Genomic DNA, 17027 nt, shown 5'->3' with positions numbered 1-17027 from the left:
TACAAATATGCGCCACACTGTGAACCCACACCAAACAAGAATGACAAACACATTTCGGGAGAACATCCGCACCGTAACACAACATAAACACAACAGAACAAATACCCAGAACCCCTTGCAGCACTAACTCTTCCTGGACGCTACAATATACACCTCAACCCCGCCCACCTCAACCGCCTCATGCTCTCTCAGGGAGAGCATGTCCCAAATTCCAAGCTGCTGTTTTGAGGCATGTTAAAAAAAAGAATGCACTTTGTGACTTCAATAATAAATATGGCAGTGCCATGTTGGCATTTTTTTTCCATAACTTGAGTTGATTTATTTTGGAAAACCTTGTTACATTGTTTAATGCATCCAGCGGGGCATCACAACAAAATTAGGCATAATAATGTGTTAATTCCACGACTGTATATATTGGTATTAGTTGATATCGGAATCGGTAATTAAGAGTTGGACAATATCGGAATATCGGCAAAAAAGCCATTATCGGACATCTCTACTTAAAACCTATTTAAGTGTAAAAAGACGTTAAGCTCTCCAAAACTTATAACACTGGTTCTAAAAACTTTTTCACCAAGTACCACCTCAGAAAAACTTTTGCTCTTCTTATACCACTATAATGACCAACATTAAAATAGTTGCATTGTAGGCCAAAGTATTCATTAAAAACAAGACAACTATATTTAAGTATATTTGATATTTTTGGCCACATTACACACAATTTGAACAGTTTGAATATAGGAAAATAAAACACCAAAATGGTCTACTTTAATTTGAACATGTGATCAGGCGCATGGTGAAGCCTCTCTTGAATGTGAGTCTGTTTTCATCTAAGATTGGAGTAAGTCGTTGCAAAAAAAAACGCCAAACATGAGCAAAGTAGATCGTTGACAAGATTTGCTGACGTGCCTTCTTCCAGAAGGATATTTGTCGAAGTAAAATGCCAAATAGGACAGCATTACTGGTGTTTGCATCAAAGGTTCAACTGTATTGACTTTGATATTTTATTGCAAGAAAATGGTCACCCAGTGTCACGTTCAAACACTGAGGACATCTATTAAACAAGACAAAAGGCAAGGAATCAAACAGAGACAGAATTCAATTTGGACTCAATTGAGGAGAGACATGGCCACTGCACTCTCTGTACAGTCCTGCACCACGCTCTGACGAAGAAGGTTTTCGTCTACTCCTTTATTCAGATGTTCAATGTTCACGCACCAACACATGTCACAGCAGGAATGGGAAGTACAGGTAAAAGCCAGTAAATTAGAATATTTTGAAAAACTTGATTTATTTCAGTAATTGCATTCAAAAGGTGTAACTTGTACATTATATTTATTCATTGCACACAGACTGATGCATTCAAATGTTTATTTCATTTAATTTTGATGATTTGAAGTGGCAACAAATGAAAATCCAAAATTCCGTGTGTCACAAAATTAGAATATTACTTAAGGCTAATACAAAAAAGGGATTTTTAGAAATGTTGGCCAACTGAAAAGTATGAAAATGAAAAATATGAGCATGTACAATACTCAATACTTGGTTGGAGCTCCTTTTGCCTCAATTACTGCGTTAATGCGGCGTGGCATGGAGTCGATGAGTTTCTGGCACTGCTCAGGTGTTATGAGAGCCCAGGTTGCTCTGATAGTGGCCTTCAACTCTTCTGCGTTTTTGGGTCTGGCATTCTGCATCTTCCTTTTCACAATACCCCACAGATTTTCTATGGGGCTAAGGTCAGGGGAGTTGGCGGGCCAATTTAGAACAGAAATACCATGGTCCGTAAACCAGGCACGGGTAGATTTGGAACTTGAAATCTCCATCTCCATAGAGCAGGTCAGCAGCAGGAAGCATGAAGTGCTCTAAAACTTGCTGGTAGACGGCTGCGTTGACCCTGGATCTCAGGAAACAGAGTGGACCGACACCAGCAGATGACATGGCACCCCAAACCATCACCCAACCATGCAAATTTTGCATTTCCTTTGGAAATCGAGGTCCAAGAGTCTGGAGGAAGACAGGAGAGGCACAGGATCCACGTTGCCTGAAGTCTAGTGTAAAGTTTCCACCATCAGTGATGGTTTGGGGTGCCATGTCATCTGCTGGTGTCGGTCCACTCTGTTTCCTGAGATCCAGGGTCAACGCAGCCGTCTACCAGCAAGTTTTAGAGCACTTCATGCTTCCTGCTGCTGACCTGCTCTATGGAGATGGAGATTTCAAGTTCCAACAGGACTTGGCGCCTGCACACAGCGCAAAATCTACCCGTGCCTGGTTTACGGACCATGGTATTTGTGTTCTAAATTGGCCCGCCAACTCCCCTGACCTTAGCCCCATAGAAAATCTGTGGGGTATTGTGAAAAGGAAGATGCAGAATGTCAGACCCAAAAACGCAGAAGAGTTGAAGGCCACTATCAGAGCAACCTGGGCTCTCATAACACCTGAGCAGTGCCAGAAACTCATCGACTCCATGCCACGCCGCATTAACGCAGTAATTGAGGCAAAAGGAGCTCCAACCAAGTATTGAGTATTGTACATGCTCATATTTGTCATTTTCATACTTTTCAGTAGGCCAACATTTCTAAAAATCCCTTTTTTGTATTAGCCTTAAGTAATATTCTAATTTTGTGACACACGGAATTTTGGATTTTCATTTGTTGCCACTTCAAATCATCAAAATTAAAAGAAATAAACATTTGAATGCATCAGTCTGTGTGCAATGAATAAATATAATGTACAAGTTACACCTTTTGAATGCAATTACTGAAATAAATCAAGTTTTTCAAAATATTCTAATTTACTGGCTTTTACCTGTATGTAAAACAGTCATTGTTTTCGGTCGCTTTGAAGTCCAATAAGAGGATTTCTCGGGCTTGGGCTCTTCCTGGATCCAGCTGGGGCAGGTGTTGGAGGACAATGGATAACCCCTCCCGTCTCCTGACCACAGCAACTTCAAGAGGGCAGCGGGTCGTAAATAGCGTTGACCTCGGTTACCAAATAGTTGGAAGAGAGTTTGTGAAATACTTCAGAGAGAGTTCGTTTAACACTTCAAAGAGAGTTCCTCTGGAAGTTGAGCAGATCCTGCCATCTGTCCGTGTTGAAATCACAGTGGCGTTTCACAAAGAAAGACAGCATTCATAATACAACGTTTCTTTTGTGATAACTTACGAACAATTATTCCAACACCCAGTCAGTCCTCACCTGCCCTGGTTTTGTCTGCAGAAAAGGGGCTCAAAATGTTAGCTTAGAACTTCCGCATTCCTCTTTCTTTATTTTTTTGCTGTCTTCTAAACAGAAGAGACATTTTTACTGAAAAGAAAAAGGACTAATTTATTGTTGCTTGCCTTAAGGCTGGTTATGTATATGAATGACTGAGTGAAGCGGAAGGCTGCTACACCGCTGTAGGCATTCATGTTATAAAACAGATGTATTGTGCTGCCCTCTCTGCTCATTCAATGTGTTCAAGTTCTTTGTAAAGAACACATTCGGGCTGAAAACTGCATCACAATATAAGTGTTATATATCGGTCGATATCAATAACTATTGGTATTTCTATGACCTATCGAAAATAAGGACCAGGAGGAAAATATATTAAATGTAAACATTTTTATTTAAAATGTACATTTGCTCTGACTATAATCCCCTCTGCTATCAAGGCAGAAAGCAAACACACAGCCCTGGGAAAAATAAAATAAAAAATGTAAACAGAATTCTAAAATAGCAATGAACACTTAAGTTTCTCAAATTAAGCTTCAAAAATAAGGAAAACGTAAGAAATTATTGATTAAGTGCAACAAAATAGTGAAAAATTTGAAAATGTAAACCGAGCACCCTGAGAAAACTATTCAAACAGTGGCGAAAGTGGCGTGGTATCAGAGGTGGGTAGAGTAGCCAGAAATTGTACTCAAGTAAGAGTACTGTTACTTTAGAGATTTATTACTCAAGTAAAAGTAAGGAGTAGTCACCCAAATATTTACTTGAGTAAAAGTAAAAAGTATGTTGTGAAAAAACTACTCAAGTACTGAGTAACTGATGAGTAACATACACACACATATCATATCATATATATATATATATATATACATACACACATATATATATATATATATATATATATATACATACATATACATACATTGATATATACAGTATATAATTTATATTTATTTATTTTGCCGTTTTTGTTTACATGTTAAAGGTGTTTTAATGAATATACATCATGTTTAACACATATAGATTCCTTTCTTTCATGAAGACAAGAATATAAGTTGGTGTATTACCTGATTCTGATGACTTGCATTGATTGTAATCAGACAGTAGTGATGATAACGTCCACGTTTTCAAATGGAGGACAAAAAAAGTTCCTCCTTTCTGTCTAATACCACATGAAAGTGGTTGGTTTTTGGCATCTTGTTTGTCCAGCTTCCATATTCCTTTTTATACACTTTACAAGAAATACATTGGCGGCAAACTCCGTAGCTTGCTAGCTTGTTTGCGCTGGCTTTCGGAGACTCTTATTTTGAAAGCGCAGGCGCGATGGAGCGGCACTTTTATTGTGAAGACAGGAACTGTGCAGTCAGTCTTTAGGCTTTTGACGGGATGTACGGTTGAAATAAAAAAGGGTCTTTTTTCCTTCACACTTTTGATTGATTGATTGGAACTTTTATTAGTAGATTGCACAGTACAGTACATATTCCGTACAATTGACCACTAAATGGTAACACCCCAATAAGTTTTTCCACTTGTTTAAGTCAGGTCATGTGACCGCCTGGCTCTGTTTGATTGGTCCAACGTCACCAGTGACTGCATTTTATTGGTGGAACGGAGTGAAACGTCACCAGTAAGGCAGGCACTTTGAAGGTCTGTCTGACAGACCAAAACAAACAAAGCGTGCATTAACAGATGGATAAAAATTAGTAGCGAGTAGCGAGCTGAATGTAGATAAAAGTAGCGGAGTAAAAGTATCGTTTCTTCTCTATAAATATACTCAAGTAAAAGTAAAAGTATGTTGCATTAAAACTACTCTTAGAAGTACAATTTATCCCAAAAGTTACTCAAGTAGATGTAACGGAGTAAATGTAGCGCGTTACTACCCACCTCTGCACTCTATATATCAGCCTCATAATCAAATTGAGTCTTCTTTGACTGTTTTAAAAATCCCTATTCTCGTGACACTCATTCCCCTTTTTTGTATCCACGTGTGTTTCAGGTGAAACGCTACCAGTGCATGTTCGGAGGCTGCACGAGGACGTACAGCACGGCAGGCAACCTGCGGACGCACCAGAAGACTCATCGGGGAGAGTACACTTTTGTGTGCAATCAGCAAGGCTGCGGCAAGGCCTTCCTCACCTCGTACAGCCTCAAGATCCACGTCCGCGTGCACACGAAGGAGAAGCCCTTTGAGTGTGACGTGCAGGGCTGCGAGAAGGCCTTCAACACTCTTTACAGGTGAGCTGCTTCATTTCAACACCATGTGGCGTTTACAAGCCTCTTTTCTAATTGTCACATTTTTAAACATCCCCTATTGTAGTATTTTTCAACACTTTTCAAATGTGTCTGAGGTCTTGCAAGGGTTGTACCAAACCAGTGAAGTTGGCACGTTGTGTAAATGGTAAATAAAAAGAGAATACAATGATTTGCAAATCCTTTTCAACTTACCGTATTTTCCGCACTATTAGCCGCACCTAAAAACCACACATTTTCTCAAAAGCTGACAGTGCGGCTTTTAACCCGGTGCGCTTTATATATGGATTAATATTAAGATTCATTTTCATAAAGTTTCGGTCTCGCAACTACGGTAAACAGCCGCCATCTTTTTTCCCCGTAGAAGAGGAAGTGCTTCTTCTTCTACGCAAGCAACCGCCAAGGTAAGCACCCGCCCCCATAGAACAGGAAGCGCTTCTTCTTCTACTGTAAGCAACCACCCGCCCGCGTAGAAGAAGAAGAAGAAGAAGAAGAAGCGCGGATATTACGTTTCATTTCCTTTGTGTGTTTACATCTGTAAAGACCACAAAATGGCTCCTACTAAGCGACAGGTTTCCGGTTCATGAAAAGACGCAATCTCTCCATCCGCACACGGACTACTATTTCACAGCAACTGCCTAAAGACTTTCAAGAAAAGCTGGCTACTTTCCGTGCATATTGTAAAAACAAGATAGCTGAAAAAAAGATCCGGCCAGAGAACATTATCAACATGGACGAGGTTCCACTGACTTTTGATATTCCTGTGAACCGCACTGTGGATACAACGGGAGCACGTACGGTGAATATTCGCACCACAGGGAATGAGAAGTCATCCTTCACTGTGGCTCTAGCTTGCCATGCTAATGGCCAGAAACTTCCACCCATGGTGATATTCAAAAGGAAGACCTTGCCAAAAGAGACCTTTCCAGCCGGCGTCATCATAAAAGCTAACTCGAAGGGATGGATGGATGAAGAAAAGATGAGCGAGTGGTTAAGGTAAGTTTACGCGAAGAGGCCGGGTGGCTTTTTTCACGCAGCTCCGTCCATGTTGATATACGACTCCATGCGCGCCCACATCACGCTGGTTTTTAATATATTATTAAAGTTTGACTGACCTATCTGACTGTTTTTTTGACATTCCTTTAGCGCAGTTAGATGCGGCTTCTAACACGGGGCGGCTTATAGGTGGACAAAGTTTTGAAATATGCCGTTCATTGAAGGCGCGGCTTATAACCCAGGGCGCCTTATGGTGCGGAAAATACGGTATATTCAATTGAATAGACTGCAAAGACTAGATATTTAACGTTCAAACTGGTAAACTTTCCTCCAGAAGGTCTTATCTTTGTCCGTGTGATGTCAGATGAAACAAAAATTGAGCTGTTTGGCCACAATACCCAGCAATATGTTTGGAGGAGAAAAGGTGAGGCCTTTAATCCCAGGAACACCAAACCTACCGTCAAGCATGGCGGTTTTAGTATTATGCTCTGGGCCTGTTTTGCTGCCAATGGAACTGGTGCTTTAGAGAGAGTAAATGGGACAATGAAAAAGGAGGATTACCTCCAAATTCTTCAGGACAACCTAAAATCATCGACCCGGAGGTTGGGTCTTGGCCGCAGTTGGGTGTTCCAACAGGACAATGACCCCAAACACACATCAAAAGTGGTAAAGGAATGGCTAAATCAGGCTAGAATGACCTTCCCAAAGTCCTGACTTAAACGTGTGGACAATGCTGAAGAAACATGTCCATGTCAGAAAACCAACACATTTAGCTGAACTGCACCAATTTTGTCAAGAGGAGTGGTCAAACATTCAAGCAGAAGCTTGTGGATGGCTACCAAAAGCGCCTTATTGCAGGTAAACTTGCCAAGGAACATGTAAGCAAATATTAACATTGCTGTATGTATACTTTTCACCCTCACATTTTCAGTAGAGCCATAATAAATTCATAAAAGAACCAAACTTCATGAATGTTTTTCGTGACCAACAAGTATGTGCTCCAATCACTCTATCAGAAAAAAATAAGAGTTGTAGAAATTATTGTAAACTCAAGACAGCCATGACATGATGTTCTTTACAAGTGTATGTACACTTTTGATCACGACTGTATGTTGCCGTCCAAGCATTGTCTTTTTCATGGACGCCCCTGCTTATTTCAGCAAGACAATGCCAAGCCACGTGTTGCAACAGCGGTGGCTTCGTAGTAAAAGAGTGCGGGTACTAGACCGGCCTGCCTGTAGTCCAGACCTGTCTCCCATTAAAAAGGTGTGGCGCAGTTGACAGAGTGGCTGAGGGTTCCTGGTTCGATCCCCACCTTCTACCAACTTTGTCATGTTCGTTGTGTCCTTGAGCGAGACACGTCACCCTTGCTCCTGGTGGGTCGTGGTTTGGGGCCTTGCATGGCAGCTCCCATCATCAGTGGGTGAATGTGGAAATAGTGTCAAAGCGCTTTGAGTACCTTGAAGGTAGAAAAGCGCTATAGAAGTATAACCCATTATGAAGCCTAAAATAGCAGAAGGGAGACCCCCGCACTGTTGAACAACTTAAGCTGTACATCAAGCAAGAATGGGAAAGAATTCCACCTGAGAAGCTTCAAAAATGTGTCCCCTCAGTTCCCAAACCTTTACTGAGTGTTGTTAAAAGGAAAGGCCATGTAACACAGTGGTAAAAATGCCCCTGTGACAACTTTTTTGCAATGTGTTGCTGCCATTAAATTCTAAGTTAATGATTATTTGCAAAAAAAAATTACGTTTCTCAGTTTAAACGTTAAATATCTTGTCTTTGCAGTCTATTCATTTGAATATAAGTTGAAAAGGATTTGCAAATCATTGTATTATGTTTTTATTTACCATTTACACACTGTGCCAACTTCACTGGTTTTGTACTTCTTAAATCACTAATTCTTGCCTCTATGGTGACTACAGTGCAAAGCATTGTGCATAAACATCCCCTTGTTTTTGAAAAAGAATTAAAATTGAGTGTCATTAAAGAGACAATGTTAACATTAGTGTAACAAGTGTAAAACAATCAAGTTTAACTTTTACTTTCTGAGAAAGTGTCCTCTGCAGTGGACATCTTGCTTTTTCTCTGAAGTTAACTAACAATTTAACTTTTAATAATGTAAATACCATATTTTTCGGACTATAAGTCGCTTTACGGAGTATAAGTCGCACAGGCCGAAAATGCATAATAAAGAAGGAAAAAAACATATAAGTCGCACTGGAGTATAAGTCGCATTTTTGGGGGGAAATTTATTTGATAAAAGCCAACACCAAGAATAGACATTTGAAAGGCAATTTAAAATTAAAGCTGCAAGCAGCATTGGTCGGGCCCGCATATTTGGCAGGTGCTAGTCCTAAGTGTCCCAATACTTTTGTCAAGTTTTAGTCCCAAGTGTCCCAATACTTTTGTCCAGTTGTCGTCCTAAGTGTCCCAATACTTTTGTCCAGTTGTCGTCCTAAGTGTCCCAATACTTTTGTCCGGTGGTAGTCATAAGTGTCCCAATACTTTTGTCTAGTGTACCTACCTTGTCTGCATTGTGTGGGCACGCTGGTTTTTAAGCAGCCATCTTAAAAAAACTGCAGCGCAGCAGCATCAGCGCAGCGGGTCTTTGAAGGGTCATAAAATCAAAACCGGAGCAGTTAGAAAAACGCTGTTCTGTACTTTTATACACAAGGGTTCAATCTCTCTCCTGTGTTAGTTTGAAGCCGAAAGGACAAACGCGCTCAGAGGAGATAGTTTTTGAAGGAAGGTGACCGGTTTTTACAAAAAAATTTGTTTTGAAGGGGGAATAGCAAACTTCCTGTTGATTTTTGCTGGGGGTTGTCAATCTAGGAAATGTAGGTCTAAGTGAGACCTACATAGAGGTTTTGTGTTTCATGTCTCTCCGACCTTCCCAGTGGGAGTTACAGGCAGTTTTGTCATTTTTTTCTTCCGAGGAGCAGTTTTTTCAGCGTTTCATTCAGCGCAATTTTTGAGATTTGGGGTTAGGTTTTTTTATTAGATCGCAATTTTTGCCAGTCCTGATGTGTGTGTTCAGTTCGGTGAGTTTTGAAGCATGTTAAGGGGGTCAAATTACAGCTCAAAGAGGCAAAAGTGACTGTTTTTAGTACTTTTTTGTCTTGAAGGGGGAATTGCCAACTTCCTGTTGATTTCTGCCCAAGGATGTACAATTATGAAATCTAGGTCTAAGTCAGACCTACATAGAGAATTTTGTTTCATGTCTTTCCGACCTTCCTAGTGGGAGTTACAGGCAGTCTAGTTTGTTTTTTTTCTTCCTAGGGGGCGCTAGAGCGCAATTTTGAGTTTTGGGGTTCGGTTTTTTCATTAAAAGACAATTTTCGCAGGTCCTGATGTGTGGGTCAAATATGGTGAGTTTTGAAGCATGTTAAGTGGGTCAAATTAGTGCTCAAAGAGGCGGCCGGTATAATAATAATAAAACCTTACAAATTCAATAGGTCCTTATGTCCCATTGCATAAGGACTCCCTTTGGGAGTCCTTATACAATGGGCCATGCGGGCCCTAATAAATAAAGAATAGTGAACAACAGGCTGAATAAGTGTACGTTATATGAGGCATAAATAACCAACTGGTATGTTAACGTAACATATTATGGTAAGAGTCATTCAAATAACTATAACATATAGAACATGCTATACGTTTACCAAACAATCTCTCACTCCTAATCGCTAAATCCCATGAAATCTTATACGTCTAGTCTCTTACGTGAATGAGATCAATAATATTATTTGATATTTTACGGTAATGTGTCAATAATTTCACACATAAGTCGCTCCTGAGTATAAGTCGCACCCCCGGCCAAACTATGAAAAAAACTGCGACTTAATAGTCCGAAAAATACGGTGCTGTCTTTTGTGATAAAATTATGTTGATTGAGCTGCCAGTTTTTGACTGTAAAATCTACGGTTGTTGTTTTTAACGGTGTATTACTGTAAATGGGAAGACGCTACATTTGTTTTTACGCTAGAAAAAAAGGCAGCTAAGTTGCCAGAATAAAAAAAATAACTTGTACTGTTTTTCCATTCACAATATAATGTTGTAAAAACCAATGTCAATTTAACACAACAATTCTGGCAACTAAGCAGGCAGCTTTTTTCGTTAAACCCCCTCAAAATAACAGTAGTACTGTTTTTCCATTTACCGTAAAATGTTGTAAAAAATACAAAAAACACTATATTTTACAGTAAAATTTTGTAAATGTAAAGTTTTACTGTAAAATCGACAATCTACTTTAAACAATTTATATACCGTATTTTTCGGACTATAAGTCGCACTGGAGTATAGGGCTGCAGCTAACGATTATTTTTCTATCGATTAATCTATAGATTATTTTTTTTCGATTAATCGGTTAATCTATAGATATTTTTTTTCGATTAATCTATAGATTATTTTTCCTTTTACCGATTTTTTTTTAATTTAAAATGAAGAGGAAAAAATAAATGTAGGCCAGTTTTTTCAAAAGGCATGGCTTTTATTTACAAAAAAAAAAGTATGGCCACTCAGTCAACATTGACAACAACATGACAAAATATTCTGTAACAATGTAAACATTTAAAACTTTTAACATTTAACAAAATTAAAAGTAGCTTATTTGCTTTTTAATGTGCAAATATAAAAGTAAACATCCAGTGCAAATCTTAATATTCTGGAATAGTATAAGCATTTCAAAAGTAAAAGTATTGCTTATTTTGCTTTAAAATGTGCAAAAATAAAGATAAACATCCAATACAAAAAAGTGCAAAACGGAAATATTCTGTAACAAGTGTAAACATTTCAACAAAAGTAAAAGTATTGCTTATTTGCTAAAATGTGCAAAAATAAAGCTAAACATCCAATACAAAAAAGTGTACAGTGTAAACATTTCAACAAAAGTAAAAGTATTGCTTATTTTGCTTAATAACACAACAATGATAGTATGATTAAAGTGAAAGTTAATTGTTGGTTTGTACATAGTATATGTAACTGTTAATGTTGTAAAAGGTATTTGCACAACTAATTAACGTTAGCGTTTGTGACACGTCTTGTGCCGTGGGGTTCTTTCAGGACCGACAGACTGAACGCCAGACGGCTTTGCCAGGTTTACAATCTTTTAATTTTACACAAAGTCTTTTCTCTTCCAACTGCGTGGATCGCGCACCTGGGCACGATTGCGGCGTCGCTCCCGGCGCGCCCCGCCTCGCCGCTCGCTCGCCGCCTCCGCCTCTCCACAGCGTTAAAGAGGAGCGCGTCTTTGTAAACACTGAACAGGCACGCCAAACGCGCCTCTCAGAGCGAAACGGTGCTTTAGTTTATGAATTTACAACGCAGATACAAATGACACATTCATGTTTTTGTGTAATGATGACAACGTATACGCACGCGGACGATTGACTAGTTGATGGTGATGGCAAGAACGCTGTCGGGGGTTTTCTTTTCAAATGTTCGTTCATAGCCGTTGTGCTGCTATGATAGGCCATTTCCGCTCGACACAGTGTGCATACAACAACATTAGGCCGTTTATTGAAATACTCCCACACTTTTGACGACTTTTGGCGTGCTTTTTTCCCCTCGCTCGCATCGTCTGCTTTGCGCTCCGCCATGACAGTAAAGTAGTGTGACGTAAATATGCGACGCGCCGACGCACAAAAACGGCGTCGACGTATTTACGTAACCGATGACGTCGACTACGTCGACGCGTCGTTTCAGCCTTACTGGAGTATAAGTTGCATTTTTGGGGGAAATTGATTTGATAAAAGCCAACAGCAAGAATAGACATTTGAAAGGCAATTTAAAATAAATGAAGAATAGTGAACAACAGGCTGAATAAGTGTACGTTATATGAGGCATAAATAACCAACTGGTATGTTAACGTAACATATTATGGTAAGAGTCATTCAAATAACTATAACATATAGAACATGCTATACGTTTACCAAACAATCTGTCACTCCTAATCGCTAAATCCCATGAAATCTTATACGTCTAGTCTCTTACGTGAATGAGATCAATAATATTATTTGATATTTTACGCTAATGTGTTAATAATTTCACACATAAGTCGCTCCTGAGTATAAGTCGCACCCCCGGCCAAACTATGAAAAAAACTGCGACTTATAGTCCGAAAAATACGGTGCTGTCTTTTGTGATAAAATTATGTTGACTGAGCTGCCAGTTTTTGACTGTAAAATCTACGGTTGTTGTTTTTAACGGTGTATTACTGTAAATGGGAAGACGCTACATTTGTTTTTACGCTAGAAAAAAAGGCAGCTAAGTTGCCAAAATAAAAAAAAAACTTGTACTGTTTTTCCATTCACAATATAATGTTGTAAAAACCAATGTCAATTTAACACAACAATTCTGGCAACTAAGCAGGCAGCTTTTTTCGTTAAACCCCCTCAAAATAACAGTAGTACTATTTTCCATTTACCGTAAAATGTTGTAAAAAAATACAAAAAACACTATATTTTACAGCAAAATTTTGTAAATTTAAAGTTTTTCTGTAAAATCGACAATCTACTTTAAACAATTTATATACCGTATTTTTCGGACTATAAGTCGCACTGGAGTACAAATTGCATTTTTTGGGGAAATGTATTTGATAAAAGCCAACAGCAAGAATAGACATTTGAAAGGCAATTTAAAATAAATAAAGAATAGTGAACAACAGGTTGAATAAGTGTACGTTATATGAGGCATAAATAACCAACTGGTATGTTAACGTAACATATTATGGTAAGAGTCATTCAAATAACTATAACATATAGAACATGCTATACATTTACCAAACAATCTCTCACTCCTAATCACTAAATCCCATGAAATCTTTTACGTCTAGTCTCTTACGTGAATGAGCTAAATAATATGATTTGATATTTTACGCTAATGTGTTAATCATTTCACACATAAGTCGCTCCTGAGTATAAGTCGCACCCCCGGCCAAACTATGAAAAAAAAACTGCGACTTATAGTCCGAAAAATACGGTACCTCAAAAATGTTATGTTTATCTTTTACGGGTGATGGTATATCTAGTAGCTTCTCATATTTCCTGTGGTGTGCAATGTTGGCGTTCCCACAGGGTGTTTTCCCTCTACAGCTGTGTGACTGATAGTTGGTAGAGATCGTTTTTTTTAATAATGTGTGGTAAAACCTTTTTGTGTCTTTTTCCTTCGTTGTGTCATGAAAATCCGCAACTCCTTTTATACACTCGCTTTCTCAAAGGTGTCGCAAACATGTGAGGGAGACGACGGATCTTTGTTGTTTTGTGCTCATTAACATTCTTTTGACATTGAACAGTCTGTATTTCATGCCTTTTTAATGCAATCAAAGCCCACTCCATTTCTCTGTGCAGGCTAAAAGCACACCAGAGACTCCACACGGGCAAAACATTCAACTGTGAATCCGAGGGATGCACAAAGTACTTTACCACTCTCAGCGACCTGAGGAAGCACATTCGCACACACACTGGAGAGAAGCCATTCCGGTGAGCAGTCCCATCAGAGAACATAAAGGACTTCTCCCTCAAATTGAGGATAATAATCCTCATGAATATTACATCAGCAGCGCTTCTTGTACGTCTGACACCATTTGTTCTTTGCCTCAAGGTGTGATCATGATGGCTGCGGCAAAGCTTTTGCTGCAAGTCATCACCTAAAAACCCATGTACGGACCCACACAGGTACGTTGTTTATTGGATCGTGCTTTCATTTTGCTAGCCAAATATTATATTTGTCTTGTGACTAGAGATGTCCGATAATGGCTTTTTTACCGATATTCCGATATTGTCCAACTCTTAATTATCGATTCCGATATCAACCGATACCGTATTTTTCGGAGTATAAGTCGCACCGGAGTATAAGTCGCACCGGCCGAAAATGCATAATAAAGAAGGAAAAAAACATATATAAGTCGCACTGGAGCCTGTCATGACTAGGACTATGGCTTGATTTGTTCTCCCGCGGTGCAAATGAACTGGACCGGTCAAGGCTTGAAGGTGGGTACATGATTTATTTAAACTATCAAAAAAGGAATAAACGAAAAGCGCGCACAGGGGCGGAGGTACAAAACTAGACTATAAACACAAAACTTGCACATTGCCAGAAACTATGAACAATTAAACAAAACTAACTGTGGCTTAATAAACAAAAACTTACTTGGCATGGAACCGGCATGAAAAAAAAGAGTAGCAAGGGTCATCAGGGTGTGGAGAGTGTGCAGAGCATAAATGTGGCGATGTCGTCAGGACGAACAACAGAAAATGAATGAACTTAAATACTATGGACATGATTAGTGAAAGCAGGTGCGTGACTCAAAACGTGAAACAGGTGCGTGACGTGACAGGTGAAAACTAATGGTTGCTATGGTGACAAACAAGAGTGCACAATGAGTCCAAATGTGGAACAAGTGAAACTAATGGGTAATCATGCAAACAAGACAAGGGAGTGAAAAGCCAGAAACTAAACAAAACATGACTTAAAACAAAACATGATTACACAGACATGACAGAGCCCGGCCAAACTATGAAAAAAACTGCGACTTATAGTCCGAAAAATACGGTATATACAGTCGTGGAATTAACACATTATTATGCCTAATTTTGTTGTGATGCCCCGCTGGATGCATTAAACCAGAGTTTTTCAACCACTGTGCCGCGGCACACTAGTGTGCCGTGAGCTATTGTCTGGTGTGCCGTGGGAAATTATGCAACTTCACCTAATTGGTCCAAAAAATATTTTTTGCAAATCAATAATTATCCATCCATCCATCCATCTTCTTCCGCTTATCCGAGGTCGGGTCGCGGGGGCAGCAGCCTAAGCAGGGAAGCCCAGACTTCCCTCTCCCCAGCCACTTCGTCCAGCTCCTCCCGGGGGATCCCGAGGCGTTCCCAGGCCAGCCGGGAGACATAGTCTTCCCAACGTGTCCTGGGTCTTCCCCGTGGCCTCCTACCGGTCGGACGTGCCCGAAACACCTCCCGAGGGAGGCGTTCGGGTGGCATCCTGACCAGATGCCCGAACCACCTCATCTGGCTCCTCTCCATGTGGAGGAGCAGCGGCTTTACTTTGAGCTCCCCCCGGATGACAGAGCTTCTCACCCTATCTCTAAGGGAGAGCCCCGCCACCCGGCGGAGGAAACTCATTTCGGCCGCTTGTACCCGTGATCTTGTCCTTTCGGTCATGACCCAAAGCTCATGACCATAGGTGAGGATGGGAACGTAGATCGACCAGTAAATTGAGAGCTTTGCCTTCCGGCTCAGCTCCTTCTTCACCACAACGGATCGATAGTGTCCGCATTACTGAAGACGCCGCACCGATCCGCCTGTCGATCTCACGATCCACTCTTCCCTCACTCGTGAACAAGACTCCGAGGTACTTGAACTCCTCCACTTGGGGCAGGGTCTCCTCCTCAACCCGGAGATGGCACTCCACCCTTTTCCGGGCGAGAACCATGGACTCGGATTTGGAGGTGCTGATTCTCATCCCAGTCGCTTCACACTCGGCTGTGAACCGATCCAGTGAGAGCTGAAGATCTTGGCCAGATGAAGCCATCAGGACCACATCATCTGCAAAAAGCAGAGACCTAATCCTGCAGCCACCAAACCAGATCCCCTCAACGCCTTGACTGCGCCTAGAAATTCTGTCCATAAAGGTTATGAACAGAATCGGTGACAAAGGGCAGCCTTGGCGGAGTCCAACCCTCACTGGAAACGGGTCCGACTTACTGCCGGCAATGCGGACCAAGCTCTGACACTGATCATACAGGGAGCGGACTGCCACAATCAGACAGTCCGATACCCCATACTCTCTGAGCACTCCCCACAGGACTTCCCAAGGGACACGGTCGAATGCCTTCTCCAAGTCCACAAAACACATGTAGACTGGTTGGGCAAACTCCCATGCACCCTCAAGGACCCTGCCGAGAGTATAGAGCTGGTCCACAGTTCCACGACCAGGACGAAAACCACACTGTTCCTCCTGAATCCGAGGTTCGACTATCCGGCGTAGCCTCCTCTCCAGTACACCTGAATAGACCTTACCGGGAAGGCTGAGGAGTGTGATCCCACGATAGTTGGAACACACCCTCCGGTTCCCCTTCTTAAAGAGAGGAACCACCACCCCGGTCTGCCAATCCAGAGGTACCGCCCCCGATGTCCACGCGATGTTGCAGAGTCTTGTCAACCAAGACAGCCCCACAACTTCCAGAGCCTTAAGGAACTCCGGGCGGATCTCATCCACCCCCGGGGCCTTGCCACCGAGGATAATCAATAATTATAATCTGCAAATAATGTGCCGTTGCTTAGTGTAATACTCCGTGTCAGTAGGTGGCAGCGGGTAGTTAATTGCTTTGTAAAAGTCATAAAGTGTCGGGTGAGACGAGGATGGTTTGTTGTGATCCCAATATGCAGACCACATCGGGAGGCAGTGTGCAGGTAAAAAGGTATGTAATGCTTAAACCAAAAATTAACGAAAGGGAAAGGCAATGGCTATGCAAAACGAAAGTAAAACTGAACTGGCTACAAAGTAAACAGAAACAGAACGCTGGACGACAGCAAAAACTTACTGCGTCCACAAAGTACGTC

General features: G+C 40.8%; 1 protein-coding gene across 1 annotated transcript in view; it reads left to right on the top strand.

The window, feature by feature from the left end:
• The window catches only part of mtf1 (metal-regulatory transcription factor 1), an 81698-nt gene that overhangs the window by 32765 nt on the left and 31906 nt on the right, over window positions 1–17027 (top strand). The window contains exons 3-5 of the mRNA XM_061958794.2: window positions 5204–5442; window positions 13803–13934; window positions 14056–14129. Coding sequence (XP_061814778.2) covers window positions 5204–5442; window positions 13803–13934; window positions 14056–14129 — 445 coding nt within the window. The remainder of the gene's footprint in view (window positions 1–5203; window positions 5443–13802; window positions 13935–14055; window positions 14130–17027) is intronic.

The sequence above is a fragment of the Nerophis lumbriciformis genome, linkage group LG04 (genome assembly GCF_033978685.3).
Source record: "Nerophis lumbriciformis linkage group LG04, RoL_Nlum_v2.1, whole genome shotgun sequence".
In the NCBI taxonomy this organism is placed as follows: domain Eukaryota; kingdom Metazoa; phylum Chordata; class Actinopteri; order Syngnathiformes; family Syngnathidae; genus Nerophis; species Nerophis lumbriciformis.
Note: the sequence above shows the minus strand (reverse complement) of the source record. Positions and strands in the feature narration are given on the sequence as shown.